General features: G+C 43.7%; 1 protein-coding gene across 2 annotated transcripts; it reads right to left on the reverse strand.

Annotated features, from left to right (window-relative positions):
- On the reverse strand, positions 1-12,905 carry si:ch1073-83n3.2 (uncharacterized). 2 transcript variants are annotated; one of them, XM_061719882.1, is made up of 5 exons: positions 12,731-12,905; positions 4,462-4,720; positions 4,269-4,302; positions 4,009-4,183; positions 1-560 (listed from the first exon to the last, which is right to left on the reverse strand). In XM_061719882.1, the coding sequence occupies exons 2-5, from the start codon at positions 4,710-4,712 to the stop codon at positions 205-207; spliced, it is 816 nt and encodes a 271-aa protein (XP_061575866.1). In that variant the 5' UTR covers positions 4,713-4,720; positions 12,731-12,905; the 3' UTR covers positions 1-204. The 2 variants fall into 2 exon arrangements, with proteins under 2 accessions (XP_061575866.1, XP_061575865.1); XM_061719881.1 differs by lacking the exon at positions 12,731-12,905 and adding an exon at positions 7,554-7,627.
- Positions 12,906-21,929: the final 9,024 nt, after the last annotated feature.

Below are 21,929 nucleotides of genomic sequence, written 5' to 3' on the forward strand. Positions count from 1 at the left end.
TGTTCTGTGGTGGTGGGGGGTGGGGGTGGTCATGCAACATGAAATCTTTCACACAAGAAACCATATTTCATTTCAAATTCATAATAAATAAGCCATTAATGGATTACTGTTTACAGTGACATATTACAAAGGAAAAATAAAACTGGGACTGGGTGTTGGGGATGAAAGGTCTTCCGAACAGTTTCTCTCTGGTGCTAGTCGCCATTAAAAGGCAAATCCTCCACAGTCAAATGCATCAAAGTCGGAGTCCCCTTCAAAGTCGAAGCTGTTGAAGTGAGGAGAGTCGACGTCCTGGCTGCAGGCGTGGAAGGCGCCGCCGGCAGGGAGCTCGGAGAAGCCCCCCGCGCCGTGGGTGATCTCCGGGGCCCTGGCGGTGAGCGGCGAGGACGGGGAGCAGGAGCTGATGTAAGTCAGAGCGGACGAGGCCGCCGGCCCTCCCATCAGCAGGCACACCGCCCGCACTGCCCGGGCGTCACTGCTGTTGCCATGGCGAAGACAGTCTGACACTCGGTGAGGTGGTGCCACAGAAGCACTGCGCTGAGCCCGCCTCGCCCCACAGGCTGCAGGGAAAAGTGAATCAAAAGTGCTATTAATCCACTCTATCACTCTTTTCATCACTCCAGGCACTTCATTCAAGAGTCGTAAGTTATAAATCAAAATAATATTATAAATAAGGTTAAGAATGATTGAGAAACTGGCCACCGCAAAAACATTCTTGCAGTCAAACCGATGGTTGCATTCAGGGCCGGTCTCAGGATTTTGGTAGGCCGAAACACGATTTTGCTCACACACACTGCTTACAACTGAAAAAAACAGACAGATAACTTAATAAATTATCAATAAACCTTTTACTTTATTTAGAAATGTGAAGAAATATTCCTGGAATCAACTCTCGTAAGGAAATGATTTTGTGTATTGTGAATATGTGTTTAATTGAAATGAACCCCAGTTGAGACCCTTTTGCCAGGAACAAGCCCCTGTTGCAGTGTGGACCAGTATTATCAACCATTTAAAAAAAACTACACTATACTTTTTGCTCGAGTTTCTGTGTGTTTCTGTATATTCCAAGGGCGTAGAATTAGCATGGACGGAAGAAACATGTCCCCACCAATATTCAGCAAATATTGAATTGTTCATTATCATTTAATAGAAAAACAAACCAGATTAATAGAAAAAAAGAGAAAGAAAAAATGCTGATCTGTCAACGCAGAAAAAGTTACAGTAAATTACGTTATCTACTGGAGTCCTACCTCCCGTAACATATATGGCCAATGAGATTGTGATTGGCTGTGCCTTGACATTTGAGACACTGAAGCTTTGTTTGGTTGTTAGCGGCGCATAAAACTGCAAAGAGAACTTTCCAGTCCGCGAGAGGACTCAGCTGCAACGTGGGTGACACATGAGTCTCAAAAGCGAGTATGGCAGCAAAAAGAAAAAGAGGAAATTGGACATAAGTGTCTTGCCCAAAGTATCTTTGGATCCCCAGTTGCTCCAGGTTGTCAGGCCAGCGCCGTTGTATGGCAGCTCCACCAAAAACCTGTGTGTGAATGTCTACAGTGTAAAGCGCTTTGGGGCTGTATGAGTACAGCTGAAAAGCGATATACAAGTGTAAGCCATTTACCATAAGCAACTATTTGAAACCTGTAAGTCAGCTAAAAGTCAAGTTCGCTAGTGAAATGTGTCTGTCTTAACAACATAACTGGCAGAGGTGTATAATCCAGGTGCCATAAAGTAAAAACCCTGCCATGTTTCTGGATCAGCCTGTACATTTAGAACAGGGGTTTTCACTAATGACCTACCATCTACCTGCAGAGGATCTGGTTTAGTGATTGGTTGGAACAACTGCTGGACTGGATTTTTACTTTATGGACCTGGATTATACACCTCTGGTAACTGGCAATACAAGGCTTTGGCGTACATCATACAGTCTAAAATTGCATGCAATTATGAATAACGTGGCTTGGAAACTAACTGTAATAATAATGGTATATAATAATAACCAAAACGGTTGTTTTAACTTGGCGGCCAGTTGTATGGTTTGTCAGTTTGTAAGAAGCTGATGAACTAAGCTGTAAATATTTGTATTTCTGCTGCAAAGTTGGACATTTTAATGTTGGATTGATTCTTTTCTGCAGCCAGCCTCTAGTGGTCAGTAGAGGAACTGCAAAATATTTTGTTACTTTGGGTTTGGTCTCAATACGGACATTAGATGGTTGCATGTTTCTGTAAAGTGATACGTAGTCGTCACTTTTTAGTTCATGTAATTTTAGCCTGCAGTAGTTATCATAGTTCCTTTTAAAGGACAAAAGACAGAAAATGCTTATTTACAAACATACAAATGAGAAATCACAAATACAAATTAAAGCTGCAAGCAGCGATGAACGGGCCCTCGCACCCTTGTGCACGTTCAGGCTGCAGTGGAAGTGCTTGTATGAGTTGCATGTAGATGTGTTCAGGCCTGGACATTTAGCGGATGACACCACTCACGACTCTGTATGTCCTACCATTTAAAAGTTATGGCAGAAAATATGATCTATCAAATATCGACCAATCAGAAGAAGGGGTGGGGCTAATTCATGCCAATGAAGGTCAAGTACTCAATACCGAGTCCGATGACACCACCCACATGTCTTTATCACAACCCGTTCAAAAGTTATGGCAGAAAATAGGAACAATCACATATCGACCAATCAGATGAAGGGGGGGCACACTTTTTGGCGTCTAGCGTCGCCACAGTAACACTTTTGACTGAGAAAAGTAATGCGCGTTGTCGCAGGATGGAGACGCACATTTTGATGTATAACACACCTGGGTGCACGTTACGGTTCAGGCCGTATTAACTGCCGAAGGAATGGCATAAATTGCGGCAAAATTACACGATTAATTCAAAATGGCCGACTTCCTGTTCAGTTTCGGCCATGGCGCCAAGAGACTTTTCTTTAAGTTGTGACATGATACAGGTGTGTACCGATTTTCGTGCATGTACGTCAAACCATATTGTGGGGCTTGAGGCAAGAAGTTTTTTAGGGGGCGCTGTTGAGCCATTAGGCCATGACCATTAATGCAAACCATGAAATATCAAATTTATTACCAGCCCTGTCTTGCGTGCAAAATTTGGTGACTTTTGGGGAACTATCAAATATGGACCAATAAGATGAAGGGGGGGTGCGCTTGTTGGTGTCTAGCATCGCCACGGTAACGCTTTTGACTGAGAAAAGTAAAGCGCGTTGTTGCAGGATGGAGACGAACATTTTGATGTATAACACACCTGGGTGCACGTTACGGTTCGGGCCGTATTAACTGCCGAAGGAGTGGCATAAATTGCGCCAAAATTACACGATTAATTGAAAATGGCTGACTTCCTGTTCGGTTTCGGCCATGGCGCCAAGAGACTTTTCTTTAAGTTGCGACATGATACAGGTGTGTACCGACTTTCGTGCATGTACGTCAAACCGTATTGTGGGGCTTGAGGCACAAAGTTTTCTAGGGGGCGCTGTTGAGCCATTTTGCCACGCCCATTAATGCAAACCATTAAATATCACATTTTTCGCCAGGCATGGCTTGCCTGCAAAATTTGGTGACTTTTGGGGCACGTTTAGGGGGAAAAAAAATCCCTCATTTCGTCAGAAGAAAGAAAGAAGAAAGAAAGAATTCCTACAGATACAATAGGGCCTTCGCACTGTAAGTGCTCGTGCCCTAATTATAATTTAAAGCCATCACCTTCCTGAACCAGCATCCGACCACCATCACATGGAAATCTTCTTAGAATTATATTGTTTTTTGTTTTTTTTTAACTTATCTTGCACTTTATATAAGGACCAGCACAAGCGACAAAGCACCTGTAATTTCATTATTAAAATAAAGAATCTTGAATCTTGAATAATTTAGTACCTAAAAATGAGTGAAATTACAGCTGCAGTAAGAGCTTTTATATGTCACACACAACATGCCCATCACGCCCTGTTAAGTAAATGTTAATGGTGGTGAAACTGCTCCAGGATAGCAGACCTTGGTTCGGGCCTCTGAATGAGCCCCCCCTCTCAGTGACTCGAGACAGAGGTGGGGTGCCCTCGCCAATCCGGGGGGAACCGGGTTCGCTGGACGTGTCGGGCAGCGGGTCTCTGTCTGTGATGCAGGGAGTGACGCTGCGCTCTCTCTGAAGCGTCTGGGGCGACATGACGCCCTGGAGGTCACATGAACGAAAGGTCACCATGAGACGGAGAAAAGGAAGAAGCAGGAGCAGACTGAACTCTACGCCGATGACTCACCTCTCTCACCTTCCTGATCAGCTTCAGCCAAAGACTGTGGAAGGTAAAAGTGACATGATGTTGGGATCAGGTCTAGTACATGCTTGTAACAACAGAAGAGAAACATCTGACAACAAGTAGGCCAAAGGAGATCTTTAAGAGTGCAGTTAAGATCTGATAACGAGGAACCGCCGACATCCGGGGAGCTACTCACCTGCACTCATCGGGATTGTCCGCCAGGAGCAGGAGGAACTTGTTCTGCCGCAGGATGAGGGCAAAGCAGCAATCCCTCCTCCCCCCCGGAGGCAGCTTGGGCAGGTCCAGGATTTCTCGACCCTCGGCGATCACCTCGCAGTTGGTTTGTAGCGCCACCACCTGATCCGGAGGGGACTCAATGTCCCGGCACACCAGCAGGCTCCCCTCCATCGTCAGGACCAGGTACTTGTCCTTCCACTGCTTGAACATGAAGCCCCCTGCAGGTGACAAGCCGTGAAGCCTCGTTTCAAGAAGTGATACAAGTTTTCTTTCTGTCAGGAGCTGCAAAACCTTTTTTTTCCTTCAAAATCTCGCTTTGATTATGAAAGAGTATAAGCGCTACGTAAACTATCCCACAGCTCGAAGATTCTCAGTGGGGGTCCAGATCTCCCTGATACACTCTTTAACACACGATTTAAACCTGATGAATCTGGAATATTGTCATCCGATCACATGTACGCACTTTTTTCTGAGCACATTTCTTCCCTGATGATGATGATGATGATGATGATGATGATGATGATGATGATGATGATGATGATGATTTTGATGGTTTTACATCCGTCGGTTCTAAACGTGGTTTCCGTCATACTCGTGCATCATCCGTGTGGTTGTTAAGCTCTACCTCCACCAGGGGGCAGTGATGAGTCGATCACCGACAGCAGACTTTAAATTTAGTCTTTGGCTTTAAATTTAATCAAAAACCCTTTTCCATAGATGAACAATAAATCTATAGAGATCAAGTGACCGCCGGCCCGGGGCCATCGGAGAACAGTGACCTCATTCACGTTTAATATTTTATTTGTGGTACGTCGGAGGAAATGAAGACAGCAATACAAATGAATGAAAGTCGATACACAAATGGGCAACTCTTTCATTTGATTTTACCGAAATTATTGGCAGAACGTCATTTTCACTACTTTTGGATGACCACCATGACATTTGACCGTAAAGGACCGTACAGAACAACGGTGAAGCATTACGTCATGGGACTTAGAGGGATTCTGACCGAAGAGTGGTTCTGAAGCCTCTTTTTCTTCATACTGAGCAAAAGCGCCAACCATCTTACTCCTGAATTTCTTTGCAGTTCATCAACTGGCCGCTAGGAGCTGCAAAAGCGAGTCAATCTCCATTGAAATCCGTGTTAAAATGTTCAAGTTTAGAGCAGAAATAAACATATTGGTTCAAAGAACTGTTTTGATCTATGACAACTCTAAGGAGGGGGTTAATGCTGTTGTCCCACGCCAGGAGAGTTTATATCAAGCAATTCATTTATTTCTAATGTGGTTGATTAACAGTTGGCTCAGCCAATGGCTAGCCGTCATCGCTTCTTCATCTGTCATTGTCATGCTTTGCAGCAACGACTCGTTTGTACGAATGCAGCATCGGCTAAACACGACGGTCATTTTCGTTTTTGCCTTTGGGTCAACACATTAAGCGGTTTATCTGCTGGAAATGTCTGACGGCAGCTCTGCAGATATCAAGCGGACGCAGCAGTGTATCAGAGGCCTTTGGACACTAGTGGCAGAAGTAGGAACTTCTGCCTAAAAGCTGTGAGACATTTCTCCCATTTTAAGAGACATTTTCCCCACCCTTGATTTTATGTTAACATTCTTTGCACGATAAATGTTTGTTGCTGCACCCTTTGTGTATGTGGGTTACTAAGTACTGCTCACCCTCGAAGAACTGAAAAGTATTTCCTTGGGGTCTTGGTTATTGTATTACCATAACTTTAAGAACCACCCCTTTGACACATACATATGTAGAAACATATGTAGTACAATATTTCCCAAACAGTGTTTCATGTTGTGAAAGCGTAGAAAAAAAACTTGACTTGTGAGAGCACATCCCTGCATCCAGCCATCCGAGCCAGGGGAAGGACCAAAGTCTGACAAATGTCAGACTTTATCCTCCTGGCAGAAGTAGAAAGAGAACAAAAATCCCCTGTTTTGGAACCGTTTTGTGGGTTTTCAGGACACCGGGACACATGACCGTCTTGGGCCGCAGGTGTCCCAGACAGACTGTCCTGTGTGCAATAAGGATAATAGAAGTGGAGCACATGGTGATGGACAGGGAAGGTCTGCTTCATCTCTCCCTGCAGAGGATTATAAACGAAACAGGTGGATTTTTGTAGAAGAGATGGGAGGGGTTGGAAATGTGATGGATTAGCCGCGCGGTAATGACTTGGCCGAAAAATTACTGTAGATTTAAAACTGTGTTTTACTGTACTTGAGGATTATTGTGGTTAAAGGGTCATCCTTTGCTGGTTGGTTGGCAGTTATCACCAACTGTTCACTAGTAACAGGAAATAATTCTGGTTTATCGGAATAAAACAGCCTCTATAATTAACTTTCCACCAGAATGACCTGATGAAACGCAGTGATGAGCAGGTAAAAAACAGAACTGGCTAGACTTCTACTATAAGTTGCACAAACGTTTTGAAAGAATGTCATAGATTTGTCTATAGAGTACTAGAGCTTGAGATTTCTAACTAACGTTATAAGAGAATAAATAATGAAGTAAGTGAACGACATCTGAATCAAGTCAAATGAAAGAAGGATCAACCTCTCGTCGATGCAAAATGATTTACCATCTTTTCTTTCTTTGTATAAGTATTTTATCCTACATCTATAATATCAATACTCGACAGGGATGTAAATCTCTTCAGCTGTAGTTTTGAATTCATTTCCAGGGAGCTGACTGGTTCCTCTCATGCAGCACATTTCCTCGCTGCCCCCGTGTTAACCTGCGTCTGACGCTTAAACGGATCTATTTTCTGTAAAAGCACATGGTTTTACTCCCAGAGTCTTGCAGACTGCTGACCTGACTGAACATTTCTCTCCAGACATTAAATCAACATCAGCTTCACGATGCCAAGAATGTATCTACAGTAACGTTGGGAAACGGAAATAGTAAAAGGCTGATTTCAGTTTGGATCGTCGGCAGATTTTTAAATGTTTTTTCTTTTCTGCTGGTTTCACATCTGCTCAAATCCCACCGAAACGGAGCGTCAGAGAGACGAATGGTCTCATTCAGGTCATCGCAGCCTACCGTATTTCCGGAGGAAGCCTCGGTGGACGCCGGCCGTGCTCATGTCTGCGACCGCCGCTGCAGCAGGATCTGAAGTGACGGGCAGAGCGAGTGATGCTTAAAATAAGGGTGAGGAGAGGGAGACGGGGAGAGGCAGGGCGTAATCCCTACCGTTAAAGCCCGTGCTGCCAAGCCGTCCCTGCTTACGCTCACGTAAACATCACATGAGAGGCCCAAATAATCATTTCAGCCATCGATTAATCCCCACCACACAGTTCCCATGATGTCACCTTTGACTCCGCCACCCTTCACTTCACTTCCCTTTATTAATTTGTCCCTTGAAGGGCGATTAGGTTTGCAGCAGATATAATCATTCGGCACACATTCATCATACACGCTACGTTCAGACATTAAAACATACATGATGTGAGCAGAGAATAACTACAACAGATGCACCAAAGCGCACAGAACACAGAACACAAAGGAGGGAGAAACAATAAAAAGGGAGACTTAAATACATTTCAACAGCACAGGTGGCAGCATGGACCAGGTTTTAAACCACAGAGCCACAATTACCTCTTCTTCTCTGCAGCGTTCAAAGCCTTAATGGAGAGAGGCGCAAAGGAATATTTTTTTGTAGCTGGCGGGACAGTCATGCTGAAAGGAAGAAGCTTATATTCTTGGTTAAGAGGGTGAGTATCGTCCCTGCGAATGGATTTTGCTTTCTTAAGCACCTGAGAATTAAACATTTCGTCCAGACTGCTGAACTTCACCCGAGCAACTTTAGAAGCAACACGCACAATTCTCCCGAGGGAGTTTTCCGTACCAACAAATAATACAAAATGAGATAACAGATTCAATAAAAGCACATTTAAACATGTAAAACATTTTCATCAGGGTTTTGTCTACCTGGAATTTAGCGAGCTTCCTCAGACAAAAGAGGCGCTGTTGACCTTTTTTGCAAAGCGTATCACAATTCATATCAAATTTGTATAGAATAGAATAGAATAGGCAAGGCAAGTTTATTTATATAGCACAATTCAACACAAGGTAATTCAAAGTGCAAGAATAGAATAGAATACTTTATTGTCAATATACCTGGGTACAGTGAGATTGAAAGCAGCATTACCTCTCCAGTGCAAGACAGTGCAAACAATAAGAAATATAAGAATATAAGAAATATAAATATATATATATATATATATATATATATATATATATATATATATATATATATATATATATATATATATATATATATAATATAAAAATATAAAAAAGGTTAAGGTGCATTTGAATAGTGAAAGACCTGAGATCCTATTTACAGATAATAATATATAGTTACACATGTGGTGGAATATTGCACAGATAGTCCGGGAAAGAGTATTGCACGGTAAAAACAGTAATTGCACATGAAGACATTCACAAAGGCATTTACATGAGCTTATTATCAATTATAGTGCCGAGATATTTGTAACTGGTCACTAGTTCAACTGGCTGGTTGTGAAGAACACTACAATGAGGAACTGGGGATTTACGTCTAAAATCAATGCAAACCTCTTTTGTTTTAGAAATGTTCATTTGAAGGAAGGTTGTTGCTCTGTCATGCACTAATCTGTGTGAAGATGCACATTAAACTGATGTGAAACAGGTCTGCAGCGTTGTGCGTCCTCAGAACCAGGACCGGGCTCAGGTCCTGCTGAGGCAAATGAACAGGGATGGGTTATTATCTCTGCACAGCTGGAGGAATGTCGTCGCAGCACTTTAAATAGCCCCGACCAGGATCTTAATCCGACCTGGGAAACATTCCTTCATGCCGGCAAGCGGCCTCCGAGACATGAAGTGTTCCTCGGTGGAATTAAACCGTGTACCGGCCCGTTAATGCTTTGTTTGTCATTGTTCGGACACCGTTACGTAATCGCTTCACGGATAAATGTTCTGTAAGATGACGGCAGAGGGACAGATGGGAAAACGCGATGAGGATGAGAGAATCACACATCTATATGATCAGAACAAAAACACACACAGAGACAATGAGACAGGAAAACGATAGTGAGTAAAAGCATGATGGATTTTCCTTTAGCTCATCTGGCCAGATAAGAGATTTAATCAGCGAAACTTAAAAAGAGCTCAGATTTGGTTGAGCACATGTCTGCCTTAAGCGAGCGAGTTGGTTTTTAAATGAATCATGATCATGTGACGTGCATAACTGGTGAGCCTGACGCTGGCGGACGTGAATCCTGGGAAGAAAATCGGCTGTTTTTTGCAGCTGAGACCGGCTCAGGGACCCGCCGAGGGTCTCAGCTGCACCCAGGATCCGGTGAGTCCATCAGCTTCTCCTCAGCTGTTGTTTACGGGTCTCTTCGCTGTCCTCATCAGCCGGGCTGCAGCTGAGGCAGATTAGGATCACGGACCAATCGAGAGCATTTCACCTCTGCACCCTGAAAAGCTGTTCGCGGTTATCACATGTTCACACGTGTGACTTTTGAAAATTCAGTGTGAGAGCACAGCCTGCATCTGCATGTCTTCTGGATGTCTTCTGCATGCTCCCCGTCCCGCCAGTAGCCGCTTGAACCGACCAGAGACACATGTGGTTGGCTCAGAACTTCCTGCACTTAAAGGGGACCTATTTGTTTTAACATATATAAAGTGGTCTCCCCTCACCCTGCCAACACAGAAAAGATGGAAAGACACAAAATTCTGCAGGGTCTGTACAGCCCGCCCTGCTGGATCTTCCAGTGTCATGTGATTTCTACGAGCCGTTCAGAATCTGCTCCGGTCGTTACGTAACGACGGGAGCAGATTTACATAGGTCGGTCTCCGCTGCTGAAACCATGCCCACAACTAACTCCGCCGGCCGGAGCGTCCGCCATTGTTCAGAAGCGGTGACTGTTTGAACAACGAGGAGATTAGGTTTTGCATCAACACTTACCCTCATAAAAGGATCAGTTCCCACAGCACGGACCCGGCAACTGCACACGAGTCAGCGGTAAGTGATGTTATTTTTTTATGTTATTTATATTTGTATGATCTTTGCATGGGCTAAGTATTTAGCTTAGCTCACGGAGCTGCCGGAGCTGCTCACAGACCGGACCGGTGAGGGGCCCCGGGCCCCGGTGGCTCCAGTGTTTCCTAACGGAGTGTTAGGTAACAGCGGAGCTGTATTAGTACCGTAATACATTTTTCTTCTGTTTATGGTTTCAGATCTTCCAAGCACCTGAAGCTTCAACGACACCTTCAGAAGACGCACGGTCTTCCTTGAGCCAGCAATAGTGCATACATGTTATTTATATACAACGTATGTTCTTTTATTTTTTTAACAATAAACTTGCCATTTGTGAAAATTCAGTGTTGTGATTTCTTTACAGTTAACATGATTCATTTGTCTTGTAACATAAGAAATGAAATGATGAGGAATCGAAGTAAATAACTGTGGTGTAACTATTTAGAATTCAATTAAATCTTCCTGTGTGAAGATGAGGGAACTAAAGGCTGATTTATGGTTCCGCGTTACACCAACGCAGAGCCTACGGCGTAGGGTACGCGTCGATTTAACGCTGAACCGTAAATCATGCTTAAGATCCGTTTCCACCGTGTAACTGAATGAGAGCGTCCGACTATCGCATCGAGCTGAGTGACATCGGACGCTCTCTGTCCACACTGAAACAGTTAAACTCGTGGCCAGTTAGGACAGTCTAATACAAAAAAAATAAAGCAATGGAATTTATTTTGTCGCCCAAGCTTCTCGCATGGGACATGTTTTGTGTACGCAGCCGGCTCTTCTGCCCAGAGAGGCTTTGTTTCCTCCCCTGCTACACGTCATTCAGGCAGCCAATCAGCACAGAGCCCCATTATTATAGCCTCCCCTCCCTTCAGGATCCCTCATAGAGAAGGAGGTTAGAAGCGGTAAAACTAGAGACATGCCCCACAGGCTGAATTTCTGATATATGTAGAAAAAACAAGCTTTAGATTGTTTTTAAGACATTCAAGGCCTGTTTAAAACACACATTAAATTCCATAATAGGTCCCCTTTAAACAAGGACAAGACAGAGTGCATTGTGTTTGGGGAAACTGTGACGACTAGCTTTGGTGCCTCGTCCTCGTCTTTCAGTCCTTATGTCAGAAATCTGGTTGCGATTTTTGATAGTTTTTTCAAATTTGACAAACAAGTTGATAACGTTGTTAGGACAAGTTTTTATCAGTTACTCCTCCTAGCCAAAGTGAAATATTTTTAAATCGTCACGACCTGGAGAAAGCTGTTCACGCTCTAATCAGCTCACAATTAGACATCTCCAAGTCCTCTATTAGCCTTCGACTAGTGCAGAATGCAGCTGCCCGTCTTTTAACTGACACTAAAAGACGTGAGCACATTACTCTGGTCCTCTATTCACTCTATTGACTTCCTGTCCATTTTAGAATTGATTTTAAACAGCCCCGCCCTATTTATCGGAGCTTTTAACGGTGTGTGAGCAGGGCAGGGCGTTGAGATCCTCAAACCAACTGTTGTTGGAAGTACCCGGGTCAAAGTTCAAGCGCTGGGGTGACCAAGCTTTTTCAGTTGGTGTTGTATTTCTGTATGTTTTATTCTGTAAAGCACTTTGGCTCACCTACACTGATACAAATATTGTGCTTGATCAACTTTTTGCATGAGATTATTATGTAGCTCAAGAAAGACTAGTCTTTTTATAAACTACTTAATTTTTTGTATGTAAATAATACATTTTGCAAGTACAGTCAACTTAATTGTTTTAAGTTTACTTTATCTATCAAAATTAAGTTGACTTTACTTGCAAATGAATTTTGTACATACTAAAAATGTATTTTTTACTGTGGTGTTCTACTTAAACAAATAAAGCATGTTTCATCTAAACGTTGGATAGATTAAAATTGTTAAAGGAAAGGTAGGTAAATACAACAAGATCATTGCTTGTTGTTTGTGTGTAAATGAAAAGATTGCCTGGGATTACATAAATACTGCTTGTTAAGGAAAAAATGCAAAATGTCTTGTTTTTTGAACCAATGCAGATTAAGTTCAAAACCAGATGTATTCATGTAAAGCAACAAACTTCATTTTTAATTGTTAATATCACAGATTTAAATATGTTATATTTACATGCGCTTAGATTTATTTTTTTCAGTGTAGAGGTGGCTGTAAAGGGCTATATATTTACATTTACATGTTGAAGACACGAGCCGACCTTTGAGCCGGTGGCCCTGCAGCCTTGTCCATCAGTTTCCGGGGTTACCAGCGGTCTGCATCCTGCACAGACTCCGCTGGCGTTGTTGAGGAAACATCTGCATCCTGGAAGAGGTCACTGAACTCGTAAAGAGGTGATGATTTCTCCTCTCTGCCAGCGGACACTCTGAGTCGTCCTGCAGAACCACAAAACATCAAGAAATGTGGGACAGAAAGACAGTATCCAGTTTTATATGACGGAGATAAACTCGATAATGGATTTCAAATACTCCCCAGTAAACCCTTCAGACCACGGAGGCCTGCGGCTCTCGTTTCACTCCGGTGAAACAATACTGTCAGCCAGCATCGGTATATCTCACTGAGGCAGGTTTATTTATAGCTTCTCGGGGGGCCGGCCTATAAAACGCTGGACTGCGTTTTCCTTTTGCAATCATCTCATCCTGCGTTCAGAAACCTGGAAAAACACTCATCCCGGTCTTTGACCAACCTGGACGCGCTTCTCGGAGCCTGCTCTGACAGAAACCAGGACTCCGGGGCGTGTAAACACCCGTCCCCCGAGGTTACCGACGATCTCAGCTGGCGGGAGCAGGAGGAATCAGAAACAGGGATTTGGCAGCGCCTGCGTAACCAGTTCATCATGTTCCATGTAAACATTGTTGCGGAGTTATGATCAGAACTAACTACTTTACATGTAATGTGCACGGACGGTTAAGTTGCTGCAGAAACCTCCAGCACGGAGCCCAGAGACCATGTTTCCCCCGACAGGCCTTTTGCTTTAGCCCCGTAATCATCCTCATGTCTTTATCCGCCATGTTGACTGACAGCGAAATGTTAGACCCAAATTAAAATCCCCAACTCTCCATTTGGACCCGTGTGAGCGCTTTATTCCAGCGGAGTCGTGCACGAGCTCTTTTGTGCGTAAACTCATAACAAGATGACACTCAGCTCACCAGACAAATATCAATTACTGTTGAGCCTTTGTGTTGTGGGAATTTAAAGAGCTCTGTCTTCCCAGAAGCTGGAGCTCTGATGAAGAGGCCGGTTTATTATTTGACACCAAGCATAGTTAAGATAAAATAAGGAAAAAGCAGTTCGGCCCATATTATTTTCTTTAACAAAAGATTACCGGAGCCAAGAGAATAAAGTAAAGAACACAAAAAAAAAAAAAAAAACATCCTCCCTCTTAGATTCTGATTCATTTAGGAAAATATAAGACGGGTTTCTGTGTGTAGGAGCAAACCAGAACAGCAGAACTGGGGCCGGATTCACAAAACACAAAAAAACACAAAAAAAAAATCTTCTTAAGTGTCTTTTTTTTTTTTAAGTTCAGTCTTAAGAAGAAAAAAGAGAAGAAGTCATATTCTCCAAAAAAGTTCTTAAGTATTTTCTCAACTTTCTTCTTAAGTTTCTTCTTAAGAAAAAACTTAAGAATAAATGGTATTCTTGAAATAAAAGTTCCCAAATTTGTTCTTGACTTTTTTCTTAACTTTAAGACAACCTTGACCTGTCTTAAAATTTCTTCTGTGAAAAGGTAATAATAATAATAATAAGACTCTAATATCACCTTTTTCAACACATGTTAGACAAGTTTAGACTAGTAGGTCATAGTTTGAGGATATACTTTGTAATTAATTACACAAAGAGCCTGTTAACTGTTTGTTAGCATGTTAGTTAGCGTGGTAGTTAATTATTATTAATTTTCCCCAATAGTATTTTTTTCTGCACATTAATCTCATCCACCATAACCTTGAAAAGTTCCTGCATCTCTTTTTCTCCTTCTCCATGTTTAGTGAGTGACTGACGGTTAAGACCAAACTACCTATAAATGTTGTTTGTTGGCGCGTGCAATGACATATTTTAAGAAGTTCTTAAGTAGGAAAAATAAGAAATTCGTAAGAAATGACAGTTCTTAAGACGGTTCTTAAAGGAGCTTGAGGCTCCTTTAAGAAATGAGACTCTCTAGCGCCACCCTTCACCACGACGGCCGTCGGGGGTACTGCAGCCAACAGTGAAGCCGGCACGGGAGAATGGGCAGAACGCAAATGCAGCGTCATGTGACGTCACATCCGCAGCCCAGCGCGGGAAATTCGGGACCGAATTGCAGCACATTTTGCAGCACACAGCCTGTTCAAGGCAACGGAGAGATACACTAGAGGAAACATTCTTTTGGGTTTGGAACGCTTCATCTGACATTATTACTAGAAAACTTAAAATGTATACGGATTTTTTTCATAAATCTTGCCACAATCCGGCCTCAAGCTCCTTTAAGAAAATATTGAGGAATTGCACTTGAGAATTTTCTTATGAACTTCTTAATTTTAGATCTTAAGACATTTCTTAAGATCGTTCTTCAGAACATATTGCTGAATCCGGCCCCTGGTCCTTGATGGAGCTGCGATCAGCAGACGGGTGCAGACCCGGGTCGGGCCAATCCTGACCCCTGGTACCGTCAGCTGGTGTGCAGACCTCCATGACAGCAGAAAGTGTTGTTAATTAGCTGCTCTGGAGCATCCAGGCTTGTGATGAAGCAATGCCAAGGGACAGACATAAACAGTGGTTTTAGAAAAGCCACTTCGGTCTGGAGAGGTTTATGAAACCATTTGCCAGAAAATTTCCCCCAAGGTCAGACCTTAAAATGCAACAATTACAGAATCTGATAGTCCTTCAGGAAACAAATACTTCAACTTGTCACTGCTAAACATGAACTTAAGCACCTGAATAGAAGGCAAATGGAGCTGGTTTCTTGTCTGAACACATTTCAACCTTCATCTGAAAGAACTCTTCACTTCTAAATGACCCGCGGAAAAGTTTCAGACGTTCATCTTTGTGATTTGTTGCTAAACATGAACTTAAGCACCTGAATAGAAGGCAAATGGAGCTGGTTTCTTGTCTCAACACATTTCAACCTTCATCTGAAAGAACTCTTCACTTCACACTTCTAAATGACCTGCGGAGAGTTTCAGACGTTCATCCGTGTGACTTGTTGAAGTCTCATGTAAATAACTGACCCACACGTCCCTCGTCTGGGTCGTTAGGGTCACCTTGTCCACTGTATGTTGTTCCCACGGTCACCAGGTAAACATTGTACCTGTTTAGGGCGGACGAATCACGGAACTGTTGTGAAACCACCGTGGCAGGAGAGTCCCGGCTGTAACCCAAGGTAATCTTCTCTGTTCAGTGTTGTTTTTCACATTTAGTGTTATTATCTTTCCTCCTCCAGAAATAGCAAATAGCAAAACGTGGCATAAAGACATGAGAGAAGACAGCAAAGTCCTTGGTGATGTAGTTCCTGGAAGCTGTTTCCCATCACACGTTCTCCACAAAAACTAGGCACTCAAAGTGAAAATTCGTTCATAATAATTATACAAATCCAATGCAACAGATCATTAGAAAAAGAGCCGGTATTTCACAACCCTTCCCATCACTCCAGACCAGGAGGAAGCTGCAGTGAAGCTGGTCAGAGACATGCATGGTGAGCAACACCCTCTGCACGACCTGCTACCTCCGACACGAGGCAGCTGGACTGCCGAGACTTTGAGGAACCAGCACGAGCTGAACCCAAGGCCAAAACCAGCAGGCTGAAAAACTCAGTCCTGCAAACTGCAGTTAGACTGGTTAATGACACTATTTAGATAAAAGACTTTAGCAAAGACACAGCGTGACTGCTAATGAACATGGTTGCCATTAACCCTTCTACTGTCTTCGGGTCAAAATGACATAATTCTCCTGTCCTTCTTTCCTCCTGCTCTCTTCTTGCTTCTTCCCTTCCTCTTTTCTCCTTTCCTTCTTTCTTTCCTTGGTTCCTTGGTTCCTTCCTTCCTTCCTTCCTTCCTTCTTTTTTCCCTTCCTTCCTTCTTTCCTCCTGCTCTCTCCTTCCTTCTTCCCTTCCTCTTTTCTCCCTTCCTTCTTCCTTCCTTCCTTCCTTCCTTCCTTCCTTCCTTCCTTCCTTCCTTCCTTCCTTCCTTCCTTCCTTCCTTCCTTCCTTTCTCCCTTCCTTCCTTCCTTCCTTATTTTCTCCCTTCTTTCCTCCTGCTCTCTCCTTCCTTCTTCCCTTCCTCTTTTCTCCCTTCCTTCTTCCCTTCCTTCCTTCCTTCCTTCCTTCCTTCCTTCCTTCCTTCCTTCCTTCCTTCCTTCCTTCCTTCCTTCCCTCCTTCCTTCCTTCTTTTCTCCCTTCCTTTTCTCCCATCCTCCCTTCCTTATTTTCTCCCTTCTTTCCTTCCTTCCTTCCTTCCTTCCTTCCTTCCTTCCTTCCTTCCTTCCTTCCTTCCTTCCTTCCTTCCTTCCTTCTTTCCTTCCTTCCTTCTTTCCTCCCTCCCTTCCTTCTTTCCTCCTGCTCTCTCCTTCCTTCTTCCCTTCCTCTTTTCTTCCTTCCTTCCTTCCTTCCTTCCTTCCTTCCTTCCTTCCTTCCTTCCTTCCTTCTTTCCTCCCTCCCTTCCTTCTTTCCTCCTGCTCTCTCCTTCCTTCTTCCCTTCCTCTTTCCTTCCTTCCTTCCTTCCTTCCTTCCTTCCTTCCTTCCTTCCTTCCTTCCTTCCTTCCTTCCTTCCTTCCTTCCTTCCTTCTTTCCTTCCTTCCTTCCTTCCTTCCTTCCTTCCTTCCTTCCTTCCTTCCTTCCTTCCTTCCTTCTTTCCTCCCTTCCTTCCTTCTTTCCTCCTGCTCTCTCCTTCCTTCTTCCCTTCCTCTTTTCTTCCTTCCTTCCTTCCTTCCTTCCTTCCTTCCTTCTTTCCTTCCTTCCTTCCTTCCTTCCTTCCTTCCTTCCTTCCTTCCTTCCTTCCTTCCTTCCTTCCTTCCTTCTTTCCTCCCTTCCTTCCTTCTTTCCTCCTGCTCTCTCCTTCCTTCTTCCCTTCCTCTTTTCTTCCTTCCTTCCTTCCTTCCTTCCTTCCTTCCTTCCTTCCTTCCTTCCTTCCTTCCTTCCTTCCTTCCTTCTTTCCTACCTTCCTTCCTTCTTCCCTTCCTTCCTTCCTTCCTTCCTTCCTTCCTTCCTTCCTTCCTTCCTTCCTTCCTTCCTTCCTTCCTTCCTTCCTTCCTTCCTTCCTTCTTTCCTCCCTTCCTTCCTTCTTTCCTCCTGCTCTCTCCTTCCTTCTTCCCTTCCTCTTTTCTTCCTTCCTTCCTTCCTTCCTTCCTTCCTTCCTTCCTTCCTTCCTTCCTTCCGTCCTTCCTTCCTTCCTTCCTTCCTTCCTTCCTTCCTTCTTTCCTCCTGCCCTCTCCTTCCTTCTTCCTTCCTCTTTTCTTCCTTCCTTCCTTCCTTCCTTCCTTCCTTCCTTCCTTCCTTCCTTCCTTACTTCCTTCCTTCCTTCTTTGCTCCCTTCCTTCCTTCTTTCCTCCTGCCCTCTCCTTCCTTCTTCCCTTCCTCTTTTCTTCCTTCCTTCCTTCCTTCCTTCCTTCCTTCCTTCCTTCCTTCCTTCCTTCTTTGCTCCCTTCCTTCCTTCTTTCCTCCTGCTCTCTCCTTCCTTCTTCCCTTCCTCTTTTCTTCCGTCCTTCCTTCCTTCTTTCCTTCCTTCCTTCCTTCCTTCCTCCCTTCCTTCCTTCCTTCCTTCCTTCCTTCCTTCCTTCTTTCCTCCCTTCCTTCCTTCTTTCCTCCTGCTCTCTCCTTCCTTCTTCCCTTCCTCTTTTCTTCCTTCCTTCCTTCCTTCCTTCCTTCCTTCCTTCCTTCCTTCCTTCCTTCTTTGCTCCCTTCCTTCCTTCTTTCCTCCTGCTCTCTCCTTCCTTCTTCTCTTCCTCTTTTCTTCCTTCCTTCCTTCCTTCCTTCCTTCCTTCCTTCCTTCCTTCCTTCCTTCCTTCCTTCCTTCCTTCCTTCCTTCCTTCCTTCTTTCCTCCTGCTCTCTCCTTCCTTCTCCCCTTCCTCTTTTCTTCCTTCCTTCCTTCCTTCCTTCCTTCCTTCCTTCCTTCCTTCCTTCCTTCCTTCCTTCCTTCCTTCCTTCCTTCCTTCCTTCCTTCCTTCCTTCCTTCCTTCCTTCCTTCCTTCCTTCCTCTCATCCTCCTTCCTTGACCCGAAGACAGCAACAAGGGTTAAATGAAATATTTTTAACTGTGAAATTGTATGTTTTAAAATTGTATGTAATTGTATGTTTTTTATTGATTGCTGTAAAATTGTGCTCTTTTTTTCAGTGGAGAACCTGGCTTTCACTGCTAGCTGAATTGAATAAAATCTAATCAAATCAAATCAACAGAAGAATCACCGTATCAGGCAGCTGGAAACTCATTCTGCCGTTGTTTTTCTGCACTTTTCATATTTTATTTTGTGCACAACAATATATTTAGACACTAAACAAAAATGCTAAGTATGAAAATATGTAAATAATGGTACCTTCTTGTGTATTTTATGTCCTGATTATTGAGGATACACCCTGAGTGTAAACGGCAACCCTACAATAAATAAATAAATACTCCGGCGCAGTGCGCGGGATGTCCAGCAGGGGGCAGACGAGACTTCAGGTTCACAAAGGGACGTTACAACATGCACCTCCCTTCAGACCCAACAGGTTGTTTTGGTCTGATACAACTGTTTCAGCTGGAGGAGTGTGTTTTCAATCCTACACGAGTTTATTCTCAACTCAAAGTCTGTAAAAGTTCAGTAGGATTTCTTTTTTTTTTCTGTGTCTTGACCAAAACAGAGAGCCCTGCACTTGATGCCCCCGCCCCCTTCAGAACCCTAACACCATTCCCTCCAGCTCGGCCCTCAAACTTTGTGTTTTGGAGTAGAACACCCCTCTGTCTTGTACTGGACCCCCCCCTCTCCTATCCGGGGCCAGTGAGAGCTCCATCGCTCAGCCCGCCAGTGAAAAGAAAGCGAACACAATGGGGTCTTTCTCAGTCCCTGTGTGTCTCCATTAAAGAGCCTGGGAACACAACACTGTCCGCCGAGCGGCTCTTAAAGGGCCAGAGGGGCCGAGTCTCTGCTTCAGCATCCTCATTGTTTTCATGAGGGGGGAAAAAAAGGAAATATATCCCACAAATTACCCTTTCCTGAGCAGTTTCATCACCAAACACAAGCAGAGAGAGACACACACAACCCAAATCAAGCGCCTCTGTTTGCAACATCCCCAGCTGATGTGTGTCAGGACAGACACATCTATTTAGACTATACCGCCGATGACACAACACACTGTTTTGGCTGAAGCTGGATGTCCAAACAAATCCTCTGGTGGAAGGATACTGACAGTGTTTAGTGGTCTCGGCGTCTCCACGTTCTCTGGACTCCATCCATGCTTTTAAGAGCAAACTTAAAACCCAGCAGGTCCTCCGAGCTGTTAAACATCAGTAGTGACAGTTGTTTTATGACCACCATGTTGATTTTATGTACTTTTATTCTAGGAGTTTTTCATCTGTATTGTCTTGTTTTTATTATATTTCTACTTTTATTGTAGTGTTTTATTCAGGTTATTATTGATGTTGTTTTATTTTTTGTGAAGCACCTTGTGACAGTCCGTTGTCTGTGAAAGGTGCTATATAAATAAAAATGTATTAACATTTACTTACTTGACTGTTAAGTGTTTAAGAAATTAATTTATTAAAAGAGAGAGAGAGAGAGAGAGAGAGAGAGAGAGAGAGAGAGAGAGAGAGAGAGAGAGAGAGAGAGACTGCAACAAGTTTGAAGCTTTCACAACAAACACTTCCTCTATAAGATTTCCCTTGATCATTTTCACACCCTCAAAACTGACAATTGAACAGAAAGATGTATGCAGGCGTTTCTTTCCACAACTGAAACAAAGTGGTTGGTGTGAACTTTTTAAAAAAAATCGTATTTCTGCTTTTATTGTAGTGTTTTATTCATGTTATTATTGATGTATTTTTTGTGAAACACCTTGTGACATTCTGTTGTCTGTGAAAGGTGCTATAGAAATGCAAACTGGGGTGGGGGGTGTAGGGGGCGTTGGAAGCTCCTAATTGTTATGTTTGTTGTGTTTAGATTCACACTTTTGAATAATTTGATCAGACAACCAGCAGCTCATCTTTTCGGGTGCATTCCCCCCGTGAAAGGTGACACCCGTCCAGTTGTTGGGGCCCCCGGTAAATGGCCCCCCAGGCCCCAGGTCTGGTCTGGGGTCTGGGGGGTCCGTGGTGCCCCGGGCGGGAAACGGCCGGGTGTTCCGCCAATCCTTGCTACCTGCCGAGAAATGCTACTTTGTGGTTCTGCGCATGCACACAGTGGATTTTAAAAGTTTGATTGGCACGTCCATGATTTTTTGCACGATGTAAAATGGATAATATGGGATGTTGAGTATTTGATCCTTCAAAATACACTTACCCATGACATGAATTGCATTACACTTTGTGAACATTATACGATAAAGAGAGAAAAAAAAACAATTCTATCGCTTTATTTGATATTCATTCAGTCATTGGCCTTTATTTAAAGGAGCCGTCTGTAAGAAATGTCCAAAACTGGTACTGCAGTCACTTTCAAAATATTGTTGAGCGGCGTGTACCCTCCCCCTCCTCCCCCCCACCAGAGGTTGCCAGGTAGGCTGCAGAATGCAGCAGGAACGTAGGCTGCCATGGCTGCCATAATTAGAGCCGAGCTGGCAACCCGGATGCCGAAACAATACTGACTTGGTGATTGGGAGATAGGTGGAGGGTGGAGCTTCAGAAACAATACTGACTTGGTGATTGGGAGATAGGTGGAGGGTGGAGCTTCAGAAACAATACTGACTTGGTGATTGGGAGATAGGTGGAGGGTGGAGCTTCAGAAACAATACTGACTTGGTGATTGGGAGATAGGTGGAGGGTGGAGCTTCAGAAACAATACTGACTTGGTGATTGGGAGATAGGTGGAGGGTGGAGCTTCAGAAACAATTCTGACTTGGTGATTGGGAGATAGGTGGAGGGTGGAGCTTCAGAAACAATACTGACTTGGTGATTGGGAGATAGGTGGAGGGTGGAGCTTCAGAAACAATACTGACTTGGTGATTGGGAGATAGGTGGAGGGTGGAGCTTCAGAAACAATACTGACTTGGTGATTGGGAGATAGGTGGAGGGTGGAGCTTCAGGCCAAAACAAAAAATGACAACATAAACATCAGTTGAGGGCTGCAACTCCTCTTTTTAAACTGGAATATCCTGGCTTGAGTGCTGTTGTCAGTGACATAAGTATTTGAAATGAACATGATTTTTAAATGTCTGTTGACATATCGGGGTCATTTTATGATTCGTTTTATTATTGCTCTTACATACAGCTCCTTTAACCAGGCAGTCCTTAAGAAC

Source organism: Cololabis saira, chromosome 4 (assembly GCF_033807715.1).
Source record: "Cololabis saira isolate AMF1-May2022 chromosome 4, fColSai1.1, whole genome shotgun sequence".
Lineage (NCBI taxonomy): Eukaryota > Metazoa > Chordata > Actinopteri > Beloniformes > Belonidae > Cololabis > Cololabis saira.